The sequence below is a fragment of the Ornithodoros turicata genome, chromosome 7, assembly GCF_037126465.1.
Source record: "Ornithodoros turicata isolate Travis chromosome 7, ASM3712646v1, whole genome shotgun sequence".
Classification (NCBI taxonomy): Eukaryota; Metazoa; Arthropoda; class Arachnida; order Ixodida; family Argasidae; genus Ornithodoros; species Ornithodoros turicata.
The window spans coordinates 25,310,669-25,324,849 of record NC_088207.1 but is presented as its reverse complement, the minus strand read 5'-3'; the positions used below and the strand labels follow the sequence as shown (position 1 = coordinate 25,324,849).

Here is a 14,181-nt window from a genome sequence, read left to right as displayed (position 1 = left end):
TCCGACGCCTGTGACACCCCTGGCTTCCCGCCAATGGACGACCGACATTCCTCCCCCCTCTATGTTGAGCAGAGTTGATCCAACGCTCGCTTTCCGCATGCCACGAAACACCTCTCGTCAAGATGCTGCATTAATCCACCGAATGCGCCTCGATGTGGCCTTTACAGCTCAGTGGCGTTACCGCTTGAGACAAGTTGACTCTCCCACCTGCTGCCACTGTGGTGTTCTTGAGGATCTGGAGCATATTCTTCTTCATTGCTCCCACTACCAACCTTCCCGAACCACACTCTCCGAGTCTCTTCGTCAGCTGGACTCTCGCACCTTCTCCCTATCGAAATTGCTTGGTCCCTGGCCTAATCCAGCCCAGCAACGCTCTGCGCTCAAAGCTCTTCTGACATTTCTGGACACCATCGGACTTTGATCGTTATTGTGATTTGATTCCCCGCATCACGCTCATTATTTTATTCCCCACATTCCCACCAGCAATGGGGTAGAGTATCGCCTGTGGCGACCAACCTCCCCACTCTCCAAAGCCAAAATAAACTTGTTTTGACTGAAAATCTCCCAAGAGCTAAGGTACCTTTCGACAGCCGTTCGTTGATCGGATCATCACGTACGATGAAACTTGGCTGCACCATTTCACTCCTGAGTCTAAACGCGCATCAAAACAGTTTAAGCATCCGGACTCACCAGCTCCCAAGAAGTTCCGAAGCATCATGTCTGCGGGTAAGGTCATGGCCACGGTTTTCTGGGACAAGGCTTGCGTTGTTCATGTAGATTTCCTGCCCAGTGGTACCACCATAAATAGTGCATATTACTGCCAGGTTCTCAGGGATGTGCATAAGGTGCTGAAGCAAAAGCGGCCGGGCCTCATCACAAAAGGAGTCCTTCTACAGGACAATGGCATACCGCGCATCTCACGACACGCATCTTACGGGAACTTGGCTGGGAGTTGCTGCCACATCCCCCTTACAGTCCAGACCTCGCCCCCCTGCGATTTCCATCTCTTCGGGCCACTGAAGGCGTTCCTTGGGGGCCGCCACTTCGGCTGCGACGACGAGGTCAAGAATGCGGTCCGATCATGGCTGCTACGCACCGGTAAGAATTTCTACGCTGCGGGCATCCAAGCCCTCGTGAAACGCTGGGACAAGTGCATTAGTGCAGCTGGAGATTACGTTGAAAAATAAACCTAATTTCTCGCCTGTAACTTCATTTTACTTTTGCGAAAAATGAAAAGTCCCGGTTTGACTCGAACACCCGTCGTATAAGCTCAGCATTGGAGCGTGATTGCGCCAAGATCAAAGATCCTCGGCTGAAGCGCTGGCAGGTCATGAGGATGTGCTCAATGGTGGCCGGGACAGCGTAGATTGCGCACAGCATTATGTTGCTGAAGCCCAACCTATAGCGGAACAGGGCAAAGACAGCGTTCAGTCGCAACCGACGCACAAGGGACATAAAGTGACGAGGAAGTCTGCTTGACAGTGTGTGGTCAACCGCGCGGAGGAATGACAACTCTGTGTTGTCTTGACGCGACTGTTGAGCGGCCAGGGTTGACACCATGGCTGAAAGATGGGATCGCCCATCACCTTTTGATATAATGCTGAAAACGACTTCATGGATGTCGTGAGCCACCGAAACCGCTTCGCCGTTGCTTCGTATTCCAATATGGACAGGGATCCACTGCAGAGCGAACTGGTGACCAGTGGTTTATGCAGGATCCATGTCCCCTATACGTGCACTGCTGTACCGCTTTAGAATCGGTGTACACCATCAAGGAACGTGGTTGGAATTCCAGTACTTGGAGGTGAACTGCACTCGTAGTTCACGGAAAGGACAAACACATGTAACGGCCGGCGGCCACGCCTTCAGTGGTTCCAGTGTGCTGCAATATGCATCAGCCACGAAGTCTCTCGATGCCTATATAGCTGTGAGTTCGCGAGTAGCAGACTGTAGGCATCATTGTCCTATGTTGTGTACCTGAAGCACGTCGTCGACTATTTCGTCTGTGGCTGTCTTCCGCGTGTGGGAGAGGTTGCGCAGAGTGAGTGACGCGTTGCAACAGTGGCGTACGCCACAAGCTGGATTCGGGTGTTCACCCCCCCCCACCCCCCGCGTACCTCCTACCTTTAATCGTACCTTTAGTAGTGCATTTGGGAGAGGGAAACGAGGAGAAATCCTCCTCTCTCATGTAAAGTCCCCATAGAATGGTTCCCGAAGTTTCTGACTATACACCACTGCGTTGCAGATATACCACTGGTTCCATCTTGGATGGAACACGATGTATTGTGTGTGCTATGTTCCCGGACATATATGTTATGCGCATCGGATTTACAACTGGCCCCCATTCCCCTTCGATGCATAGCCTTCTGTCTCCTTAACGAGTAAACATGAGTCTGGAACCTCCCGGGAGAATGTAAACGGACACAGCGTTCGAAAGGCTCTCAATGAAGATGCGGAGTCAGATGGTCGCGGTCTGTAGGCGGAAACCAATGTTTGCCAAAGCTGGCAATATTTTTGTGGGGAGTGCTCTTGTCCCGGTGATAGAGAACAGCTTGCCAACACGACGTGGAACGCCAGGTCACGGCAAAGTCTCTCCGCAACGCAGCAGTACCGGTCTTACCGGATACATATCCTATAAGATTATACGCACAAAGGCGCTATTCATATGGGGACAATATAATCTCAGTTATATAATAACTTGATTTAAAAACACAGACGTCAGACTGTAGTATTGCAACCAACAGGGCCAGCGATCTATGGCAGCATTACATGTATATGAGATACCCAAATGAATAGATCTCTACACGAGAAACATCGTCACTGAAATCGAAACAAATCGGAAGGGGAGGGCTGGGTTCCACGAACGGGCACTTGTTCGCTGCCTTCTATTGAAAGAAAAATAGGACCGAAGGACGCGTCCCTCTCAGGGACCATCGTCCCCTCAAGACCATGGCTTTCGGGCGCGACCTTGTTCGCCCCTAGCTTCCAGCGTAGTTCAACTCTACCAAATTGGTGGCGCTGTCGAACACTATGACGTCATTTGTTTACAAACAGGGAGAGGTTTATATATATAAATGGAAGGGATATGGTGGATCACGGTCACATGGGTGGATTCGGCTAATAACCATCCCGTCGACGAAAGAAAAGGCTGCCGGAACTCTAGCCTTTACAGCACCAGAGATCCCCCTTGTCCAGCAGATGAAGTATCGAACTTCACTTCACCGAGAGGTATGTTTGCCATTGTGGAATCCTGTTGATAAATGTTTCCGTTGATCCTCTCCGCCGAGCGACATCTCCCTAGCACCGTCGGGATCTGTGTTTCACAGTAAAGTTACAGTGACGGACCTTTCTGTATCTATAGTCAGTGACAACCTAAGTCCTACAGTTGGGACCGCCCACTCATCCGTGGAAGGCTCCTGCGAGTGGCTACCAGCCTTTGCACGACGCCCCCGCTTCGCGATGTAGTGCAGGCTCTCTATCTCTCCCATCCCCACTTGTCCGTGCCGCACGACATTCGCGCGCTCGGAGCGGTTCTTGTGTGGGGGCGGGGTCAAGTGTATGACTTACGTTGTCACTGGCTATAGACGATGCTGCCCGGGGACCCGCGTGTAGTAGTCGAGAGCAGGAAGGAGGAGAGGTTCGAAGGCGACATCAACTGTGCACCTTAAAGGAGCATGGAAGGCGCTTGGACCTTTTCCTCTTTTTCTTTTTTGCCGCGTGACATGAACATACTGCCTTAAGGAACCGTCACTCAAAATATTCCGTTTAGGAGGTGCGAATTTCATGAGAAATATAGTTTTCAAGAACGCGCGCAGCAGCGGTGATCTCGCCCATGCTTGCTATGGCGGCATCAACCTCTGCTCAAGCTCTCCCATAAAGTGACATGGCAGGAATTCCCGGCGTATAGTGACATCTAGTCCGTCAGCACATTTTATTGGCTGCCGAGAATCGTCTGCTAGCGAAAGCGACCAGCCGACACGCGGCGCGGGCGGCGCGAAATGCAGCCGCAAAAGAGCAAAAGGAAGAAGGCGCTCTGTTTGTTGGGTGACTGACTCGACGCGCCGACTGGCGGCAGAGGGATGGAACATTTCTGGCCCGCGAGATTGAAAGCATTGAAAGCCCTCTTGCGCGCCACAGGATTGCGCGCCGCGGTCATACTTTTTGTGCTCAGTGTGTTTGTTTGTAAGCGTTACAGAAGTTTTATAAAAAAAAAAAAGAAAAGCTATGAGGGCAGCGTAGATGTCATTTTTGCAATAGACCTCTCCCTGTTTGTAAACAAGCGTCATAGTGTTCGACAGCGCCACCAATTTGGTAGAGTTGAACTACGTTCAAAGCTAAGGGCGAACAAGGTCGCACCCGAAAGCCTCGGTCTTGAGGGGATTACGATGGTCTCTGGAAGGGACGCGACCTTCGGTCCTACTTTTCTTTCCATAGGAGGCAGTGAACAAGTGCCTACTCGTGGAACGCAGCCTTCCCCTTTTGATTTGTTTCGGTTTCAGCATGTCTACCAACGTCATGATGGCGTTTCTCGGGTAGAGATCTGTTGAGTTATACGGCCAGGCGACACCCTCATTGATTAACTGTTTAATTAGGGAACTCCGGGCAAAAGAGAGATAGCAGAATAGGAGACTAGTCTCTTAGAAAGCCATCCTACGTTTAAAAAAATCTTGGAACACGCACGTGCGTTAAAATATCCATCCCCGAATTTTGATATGCAAATGAGCCGAAACCGAAACTTCAGCGATGCATATTTCACGGCATGCGCTCCTTTCTCGAGATAGAATGGCTTTCAAGGAGTATTGTCTCCCGTTCTGCTCTCTCGCTTTTGCCCGGAATAATTGTACAGTTAATGAATTTAGGTAATTATAGTCATCTTGTACTTCCATACTCTCTTTCAGAGGATGTCCGCCTGGCCGTATAACTAAGGCCCTCGGACCCATCAATCCATGAAAAACGTCCAACAAGGGCACAATCCGATCTTGATAGAACTCTAGAGCTGACCGCCTTTGCTGTACACTATGCAGACCCTGTAGTATGGACCACAAGGTTTATGGCCTTCTCTATGGTCTCCTTTGTCTCGCAAATCAGTCGTCTCGTATCGCCCGCGACTTATCTGCCAGAAAATTTTAAAGCGTTCCTAAAAACATGTCCTGCGGCTTATCTGCGGTGCGGCTTATGCACGTGAAATTACGGTAATTCTGAATTCCGCGAAATTTCACGGAATCGCGGAAAACCGAGGTTCTTACGTATACTTCAGCTGCAAAAATCTACACTGCTCTCATAATTCTGTAGTATATCCCAAGGCTTCTAGTCCAGACTTCTATTATTGCTGACATTTTTTTTTTTTTCGAGTTCCATGCTCTTTCATACGAGAAAAATTGTTTGAGAAATGTCTTATCCCCTTTTCGGGAAGAAGGCTGTGGTCGCCTCATCTCTGTGTAGCCGGTCACACAATCTTTAGCCATCTGGCTGACCTTTCCTGTAAAAATAAATAGATCCCACCCCGTCCATCTGGCCACCTTAGTGCACCACTTAAAACCACAGTTGCCTTGTGGTTCACACAGACAGACATTTTCCAAAACAAGGAATAGGGAAGGCTGTAGGAGAACAGGGTGGCACAGCTGAAATTCTACACGGAAACAAGATGTTATAAGTCTAATTTTCAACACCTTTATTACTTCAACAAGATAATTTTGTAACTCGTTCCAATCAAAGTTTACTGGTGCACAATACGATACACATATCAAAAACATGGTTGATATCAAACAGGTGATAAATACACGGTGTTTTGATGGTTCCAATCGTGAGGTGCAAGCCTTTAAACAATAAGAAAATACTGAAAAACAAGTCCAGACACAGTTAAAGCCCAATGGAGATGACCAGCTAGCAGGTGATTATGATGCAGTGGCCTCCAACTCTGAGGCCGGCGTTTCTTGCTCTTCGTCATTGTAGATGTTTTCAGCCTGTTAAAAAACAAGAAAGACTCAGTACAAGTACATATCTTGGGATGATACGGAACATGCACATGATGTTCCGTACATGCACATGCGTGAATATCTGGCACGCGCGTCTCAACAACCGTGGCGATTACCTTACGCAATGCCGTCAGTGCTACTGAAGTTATATTTTGGCGATTTTGACTGCACACTTTCGTGTGATGGTCCGCTGACGCGATGGATGATACTGTCACTCGAACTACAAAACGTAGAAAGGAATGCTGCACAAACCTTACAGCACAACATGACAAAATTTGCGAACATCGTGTGCTTTCGGTTGCCAAGTGCGGACTAGTGGCGTCTTCCAGCAGCTTCTCGACGTATTTCACCGGTATATGAGCAGTAGTGGGCCGCCGTTTTGCCTCCCGACCATCAGCAGTTGCGCGGTATTTGGGTGCTTCTTTCGTGCTGCCGCAATGCAGTGATAATGTCAGTATCGGCCCTACCGAAAGCCGATATGATCCGCATACTAAAATTTTGAAATTTTGTGTCGTTTGAATATCGTAACACACGTTCCTACGCAATTCGCCCATCCCTAAATTTTGCAATTTTTTAGCGACAAGAAGTGCGCAAATTATGCGAGTAAATACGATAATTGGGTTTCGGAACAGAATTAGGGTGCTTGCTCCAAATTTAGCGTCTATTTCGATCAAGTATTTGCCAATTCCTATAAACTTTGCAGATGCTGAAATGTCTTTCAGCAGGTGTAAAATGACTAACTGACAACAGCATTCACTGTTAGAGGAGATCACAAGGTATCATGCAATGCTGAAGTTTATAAAATACTTTTTGTACCCATATCATCGAAGAAAATAGTTCCTGCCTCAAGCAGCCGTTCACACGTTGCCGCAGGAAATCGCGGAACTTACGAATCAGTGCCGTGGAACTTTGAATTTGCCGCAGCAGAAAACCAGGGGCCTCAGTGATGGGCTACCACCGTTGAAAATACGATCCTGATTGGCTTACTCTTAGCTGTTACGTCACGTCGACGAGTGATCAGGCTCTCTCTTATCTAGGTGGTGCTGGCACTTACCATTTGCCAGACTTGCATGATGTTATCTTCAGACACGGAGCAAATCACCCAGGGTTCGTTTGGATTCCAAGAGAAGTCTGATATCTTTGCAGTGTGCCCACCATGTATGAACTGCATAAACACACAAAAGAATGGTGATCATCTCGTCCACTCTGCGACTCACGTGTCGTTCACCAGTGGTGACAGGAAAGTACACTGGGCAAACGAGAACGCACCAGCAGCTCGGGAGGTCCGTCCTCAGCGTCTTCGGCCGACTGTTCCTCTCCAATCTTGCTCAGGTCCCACACGTGGAGACGGCGGTCTGTGCCACTCGAGGCTAGTATTGTCTCGTTGTGCGGTGACCACTGTACCTGGAAGATCTCGTCCTTGTGCGATTCAAATGAGTGAAGCTTCAGCTTTAGGTTGCGCAGGTCCCAGAGGGCCACCGTCTGGAAGACAGAAATATGTAAGTCTTGAGTGCATCCCCAGTTAGGGTCAGGTACTAAAACTCTCCCCTATCTTTAGTATTACCCACAACGTACTAGATTATAATGACCATGACATAGGCACCCCTTCCCAGCTCCGCATTTGGAAGCTAGCGGTGGCGCTACTCATCGGCCCGGCTATTGAATACTCAACGTCTGCAGTACTTTGTACTTCAGCTTACCTCAGTATTTTTGCATACGGGTTTACAGTAAATATTTGCTGTATAAGCATATGCATCAAAAATCTGGATACTAAAACCTTGCAATAAATAGCTTTCTATGTTGCGCATGTAGGAATATTAGATTCAAACCAAAATTTCGCTACTCGCACAGCTCTAGCAATGTCCAGAAAAGGGGGGACGTCCGGACAACTGAACGGGGACGGTGAACCAGGTAAAGAAAAACTAACCTTATCAGCAGAGCCGGTGGCAAGGATGAATTCACTGTAAGGGTTGAAGGAGAGGCAGTTCACTTCCGCCGTGTGTGCGTCCACGGTGTGACTGGGCTTGTTGGTATTGCTTGAACGGGTGTCCCAACTGGTAGAGAAAAAAATCCAGACTGAGAAATTCAAATCCATTCCATAATCCAAAGGTAGATTGCCACACAGTCCTTGTAGAGCACAGGGATGAGTGCGCAATACTTGTTCACAAGAATTCCTACTAGGCCTACTAGGGCTTAGTAAAGTTGATTTTGAAGCGAAATTCGTTTTTTCGGACTGCTCGATTATTCGGACTTTTGCGCGATCCCCGCCGAGTCCGAAAAATCGGACGGCGACTGTATTACTATGTTTAAATTGATAGTGGGGAGGTATTAACTTAGTGGTGCTCATCCAGCTGATCTACATAGCGGCCGCAGTAGTCTGGAGACTTTTGTTGCCGTTCACTACTGCTCTGTTTGCTCACACACTCCTTGCTCAGCTCTCTGTTTGCTTACTCATGCTCAACTCATTCGGCACACTGAGCATTAGTAAGCATGAATGAGCATGCTCATAAGTGAGTCTTACCAAGGTATGGCCGACGGCTATCCTTTACAGTACTTAAAATTAGTATCGTATGCCAACGCCCAATAGGTATAACGTTTGCTCGATGACACAGCGGTAACGAAGAACACATGAGTGGTGCACACGACGAATGAAGCCACATTAGGGGAAGCTGCAGCATGCAATTGCCATTATGGAGGGAGGCAAACTACAACCACTTCTTGTAGGTGGTCACGGTCTGCTTAACTTCTTGGGCCATGAAGACGGCGTCAATGTGGCAGGTTAGTGCACTAAGTGTGGCCCAACTGGGTGATTTCAGGCTTGTAGTAGCATACATGTGGGATTAGGCACTAATCGTATCGTAGGTGTATCGTATCTTACAAAGCAGGTGCAGACTTTGGCCTGTGTAGCCACTTACATCATTAGTTTCTGGTCATCAGCTACAGATCCAAATAGGCTCTCATGAAGCAGATGCCATGCCACATCCTACAGAAAAACGGTGAATTACATTACTTTGATGGGCTACACAGAGAAACAAGCCAAGAAAAGCAAGACCTTACTTCAACAACAGCTGTGTGACCTGTGAAGATGGTTTTGGCATCAACCACTCTATTCTCTTTTGGGGTAGCGTTGATGTCCCAGAGACAAATGGTCTGAAATTAAAGGCATTTATTTTCTCAACACCGCCGCCTAAATAAGTATCTGCAGCAGCTACACATTTGACCCTCTCTTGGGCTCACACACATACCATGTGTGTCACCAATGTTGTTGGAGCACACATGAACAAACAAGGAAGAAACGATAGAGGCAAGGAAGTGACACCACTGCTGTGGAGCAAACGGGACATTGGTGTATTGTACGGGTGTACTTCACTCACATGATCATCTGAGGCACTCAGCAGATGACCGTTCAGGTTGGGGTTCCAAGAAAGACCGTATCTGGGGGAAAAAAGATTTTAGTGTACAATAGCCTGTGCACGCATAAATGCAAATTGAAGAGTGCCAGCATGGTACCTACCCTTCCTTCTGATGACCACGAAGCCTGAGATCGGGACTGCATTCACCGCTGGGATCTAAGACCACATCACACATTAAGTTTGCAGGCCTGAAGAACATTAGAGGAGCGGTGAAACACCCTTCTACCAATTTTTCGATTTTGGCTGCGGTGACACGACAGGGATCTGATGTGAACTTCGAGCAGGTGACTCATCCACGGTGTGCTCCCCATGTTGGGGGGGCAGCAGGTTGTGCTGCACTTCCAAGGTCACACGTCTTTATAAACGCCAATTTTTTTCTTTTCAATTTTTCTAAATTTGGTTGCGCACACCGATAAGACAGTTCAGTGTAAACATTTTACATTATAGCTTCTGACGAACTGCTAGATTAATTAATCGGGAATTAGAGCAATCCTACATGCCATTTCACTGCTCCTTTAACGTGATTTGCGTGATGGTCACCACAGTAAGCACTGCTGACTATCCTGTGTAGCACTATAATTGGAACACGTGCTCTTTTTTAGGGGGGTTATCCTATCAAACATAATTGAGACATTTTGTGGGCCGTTCTACGATGCTCTGTTATACGTTAGAGAGCTTTAGTGCATCGTACGCTATCGCCTTTGCGTATGTAAGGGATAGCGTTGATGGTTCTGCACACGCCCACAACAGAAAGAGCTTCGCGCAGCGCGCAGAACCACCAGCGCTATCTGTTACGTACGCTGTCGCCTTTGCGTACAATGTACTAAAACTCTCTATTAAGTAGTACAGTAGAATCTCAATGATACGATCACGGATGATACGAATTCTTTTCCGGACCCCGCCGGAATGCCTATTCTTTCCATGTATTAGAGTTCGGATATATACGAACGAGTTATCTTGCCTTTACGAATGATACGAACGAGCTGAGGATGCGACAGAGGTCGTTCACCCATGACGGGAGAGCGCGCGAGTCGTGCTCCTCCTCCTTTCCAAAAGGGAGATCCTCACCACGAACTAGCTAACATCATGTTGCACAACGCAAGCAATAACACTCCCTTTGGTGGTGGTGATGGTGGAGGAGACAAGATCAAAGGGATTACACGACCCAGAACCTTATCTCTGTTTTGACCTTTTTACCCCCCTTCCAACAATAAATCTGGAAGCTATGTGTCATCACACTGGCTTAGGAAAACAACGACTGGAATACGTGGAGGGAACATATCAGGACAACTTTTGGCAACATTACGCATCACCGTTCCGAAAGTTGGCTTCACCTAACACCTGCTTGTTCTAGGAGGAGCTCGCTTTACGACACTGTCGCGCGACTCGCGGGTGGAAAGCACGTGCTGGGCCTTTTGAATCATCTCGCGAATTTCGGCAGCATTGGACGAAGACACAGAAGCGTTACGACCGAACTCTCTTACTGACACTAATGGCAAATGAACAGTCACTGTCTACTTTCTTGCCTCAACTTTTGTTTTGGTTTAATTCTTTTGATACGAATTTCGGATGATCCGAATGTTTTCTGCTACGTCTGGAGATTCGTATCATCGAGATTCTACTGTATAGTGTTGAAAATGATTAAAATCAGACATGTCATTCACACATACAGTGCTTAGGGTGCTATCGAAAGTGACGCTACTTATCGAAGGCTGAAAATTTTCATACCTGGCTTTGAGGGGTGCTTCGTATAGTCGAAGATGAGCACATCGCTGGAGGGTGTCTTTGTAGCAATGATACATGGGTTCTGTGGCATGAATCGTGCTCGGTTCACCTCCCCCTCGTGATTGATTTTGATCTCAATATCAATCTTCCCACTCACAGAACCAAAACCACCAAACTCTGAAAGATTTCCAGAAATGATGTTTTAATATCTTTTACGACTGCACGTTTAAACTAATATCAACAGCTTCTAACAGAAGTCGCAGAACCGCATACCCACTATGCTTCTATTTCAAGTGAACATTAATATAAAACTCTGAAGGCAACAAAAAATATTTAATTAACAGCTACAAAATTACACACCCAATTTCTTGAACACTTCTTGTCTAGGTTTTCTCGTCAAAACATTCTTCATTTACTGATGTTAAACGAAAACATAAGGAGGTACAGTGTGAATTACCCCAAACGAGAAATAGGGACAGTGGCACAATATCAAATTGATGAAACAAGGGAAACAAAAAGTTCCTGCAACCCCTGTATTGAGCTGATTTGGCTCGAAACCACTTTCAGGGAGCACCGTACCACACTACCATGCTGCTCTGCTAAGCCTTCAGTGTTTATTCACACATTTGCGGTTTTCACTCGAATGAACCGCATACGTTCCCTCTGAGGTCACAGGGCTTTCCTTTTCAACGCTTTCTCGAGCAAGGGTACATTTTGATTGCACCCGGTACTACACGTTTTCACTTTACAGAATTCCCACTTAACAGCAGAAGTGCAAAAGTGAAAGATTACCTCCTTTCTCGCTGTCATAGTGAGTAGCATCAAATTGTGCATCCTCACTTGGTAATTGGACGCTCGCAATGAGCAGGTGGTTTTGTTCGTCCGACCTGGGACACGAAGACCTTATTGGGAATCAAATGCAACTCTCCCTCGTCTAACACTACATAAGCAACGCAGAGAAGGTAATGCACAGTCCGACTTACGTGTGGGTCCCCAGGATAAGTCTGTGAATGGAGTAGTCCCTTCCCTCAGGGCTGAAATATGCGGGTAAAGACGGTCATTTGTCTTGAAATCAGGAGAAGTGCTAGTACTGTCACATAGAGGGCGTGTGCCCGAACTGCGGACAAAATTTCATAAAGCTGGGAAATGTTGCTTTTGTTCAATCACAATGAAAGGCGATACATTCCATGTCAAGCAGGTCACCCTGTGGCTGAATTATCAAACGCTTGGGCTGTTCAGCTCACACACATTTGAAACAGTTGAGTTTGATGTCTTCCCAATAGAAAGCATCATTTTACGTAAGCAAAGCTTGCATTTGACTGAAATATTATTATTGGTTTCCGAAACATATTTGTAAAACGTACTAAGGTTGGGCCAGGGGAGCGGACGCGCCTCTTTCGTTGGCTCCATTCTGCAGGTCAACGTAAGGGGTCGAATGGACACAGGAAAAGGAAATTCCCGGAGAGGAAGCATGCAAATGTAAAAAAGAGAGAGAGAGAGAGAAAATGGGAAAACTGAGAGGTGATCCAGAAAAGTAGTTTGAGTATCGAACAGAAGATACCACAAAATGTATTCGAAACAGAGTACAAATACTCCCCCGAAAAAGTATTAAGATACAAAGATACCATAAATAGTATGTAAAATATATTATCTTAAATACGATACTCTAAATACGCACAAGTCTCGCTATGTATACTGCGCCCACAGTGTTGCGCTTGCTACAACACTGCAACCAAGTCCTAAGCTGGAAAGAGAAGCATGCTCTCCTACGTGACAGACATTTTCTTTCAAGCTGTTCAGGGTGACTTTTGTGTTGCTCTGTACATTTCTATCGTCGGACCTAATTGCGTGTGCCTGTTTGCTTCAACGCAGCATGCATTGGTGCGGTGGGTCAACGCAGACGCCCCATCACTTACCGAGTCACGTCTGGGAGCCACTGTGCTGTAAGGCTGGGCCACTCCAGAGCGTGTGTCATGACGAGGTCATAGAGGAAAGGAGTGTTCTTCTTCCATATCTTGTACTCCTCATTAATCACTCTCTCTTCAACTGAAATGTCAACTGCTGTGAGTGGTCTCGTTTCTCTTTGCACTATTTAGCATTATCAATTGCTTATGTCAGCTTTCATTGAAACATACATGAAGGTTCACCAAACTCTACACACTGGCGTACTGGTTTCATTAAAATTTGTCTTGTGCTTATTCTCCAACGGCACCTCGACCTGCTACCTCTCACATCAGTGACGAAGGACGACAGTAAGACACAAATATTTTTTTAGGTATGTTGAAACACTGCAAGAAATCTTGGTTGTGGCTGCGCTCGCGGTCAAAGCAAAAATTACCACAGCAAAAGTCAGCCAAGTCATTGAGACAGTGAGCTGACGGACTTGAGAAAATACTCTATTTTTACGCAGAACCCTTGTGTGTCCCTTAATAATCGCGCGAGCTCACTTAACAGCTGTTTCGTCCTATCCATTTGGACAGTTGTAGTACAAAAGATATCTGCCCTTTTTTTTTTTTTTTTTTTCAGCTGGCTAGCTCATCTCATTGCGGCAGCACTGAACAATAAGCTTCTAGGCACTGACGAACCAGTTTTAGGTTGTAGCAACACCTCGAAGCGAATTTATAGTAAACCGTTACAATTTATAAGGCTTCGTCAGGTCCCGCGGGAGCTCTCTTGAAGCCACGAATCTTACCTGCGTCTTTGTCTGCCATTTTCTTCTGTTCTTAGTCACAAACGTGTAATACAGGGCCGCAATATGAGTCGAATTCTGTAAAATGGATGCTTATAGTTGCTGATTTTGTGCGCCGACTTCCATCAAAAGAAACAAAGCCAGCTTGGATTAGATGCGGCGACGTTAATATTTGCTCGCGCCAAATTTAGAGGATTATGGGTAATCAAGTAATTCCGTCTACAGCCGTAAGAGCAATAATGGCGCCACTGTATAAAGTTTATTTTTATCAGCATATCGAACACTGTAGCAATTAAGATAATTTAGAGTTTTCGAACTAAGAAAATATTTCTGAAACACCATGGTTTGTCTATGAGCACGAAGCACGAAAAGCCAACTG

The 14,181-nt window shown here is 46.7% G+C and overlaps 1 protein-coding gene across 2 annotated transcripts; it reads right to left on the bottom strand.

Annotated features, from left to right (window-relative positions):
* Positions 1 to 5,654: 5,654 nt before the first annotated feature.
* LOC135400679 (chromatin assembly factor 1 p55 subunit) lies at positions 5,655 to 14,006 on the bottom strand. Of its 2 annotated transcripts, none has more exons than XM_064632514.1 (13): positions 13,806 to 14,006; positions 13,030 to 13,159; positions 12,097 to 12,147; positions 11,906 to 12,015; positions 11,117 to 11,290; positions 9,490 to 9,544; positions 9,350 to 9,410; positions 9,033 to 9,125; positions 8,891 to 8,958; positions 7,903 to 8,029; positions 7,245 to 7,457; positions 7,030 to 7,140; positions 5,655 to 5,963 (listed from the first exon to the last, which is right to left on the bottom strand). In XM_064632514.1, the coding sequence occupies exons 1-13, from the start codon at positions 13,822 to 13,824 to the stop codon at positions 5,895 to 5,897; spliced, it is 1,281 nt and encodes a 426-aa protein (XP_064488584.1). In that variant the 5' UTR covers positions 13,825 to 14,006; the 3' UTR covers positions 5,655 to 5,894. The 2 variants fall into 2 exon arrangements, with proteins under 2 accessions (XP_064488584.1, XP_064488585.1); XM_064632515.1 differs by having other exon boundaries at positions 11,906 to 12,000.
* Between the last annotated feature and the right edge of the window lie 175 nt (positions 14,007 to 14,181).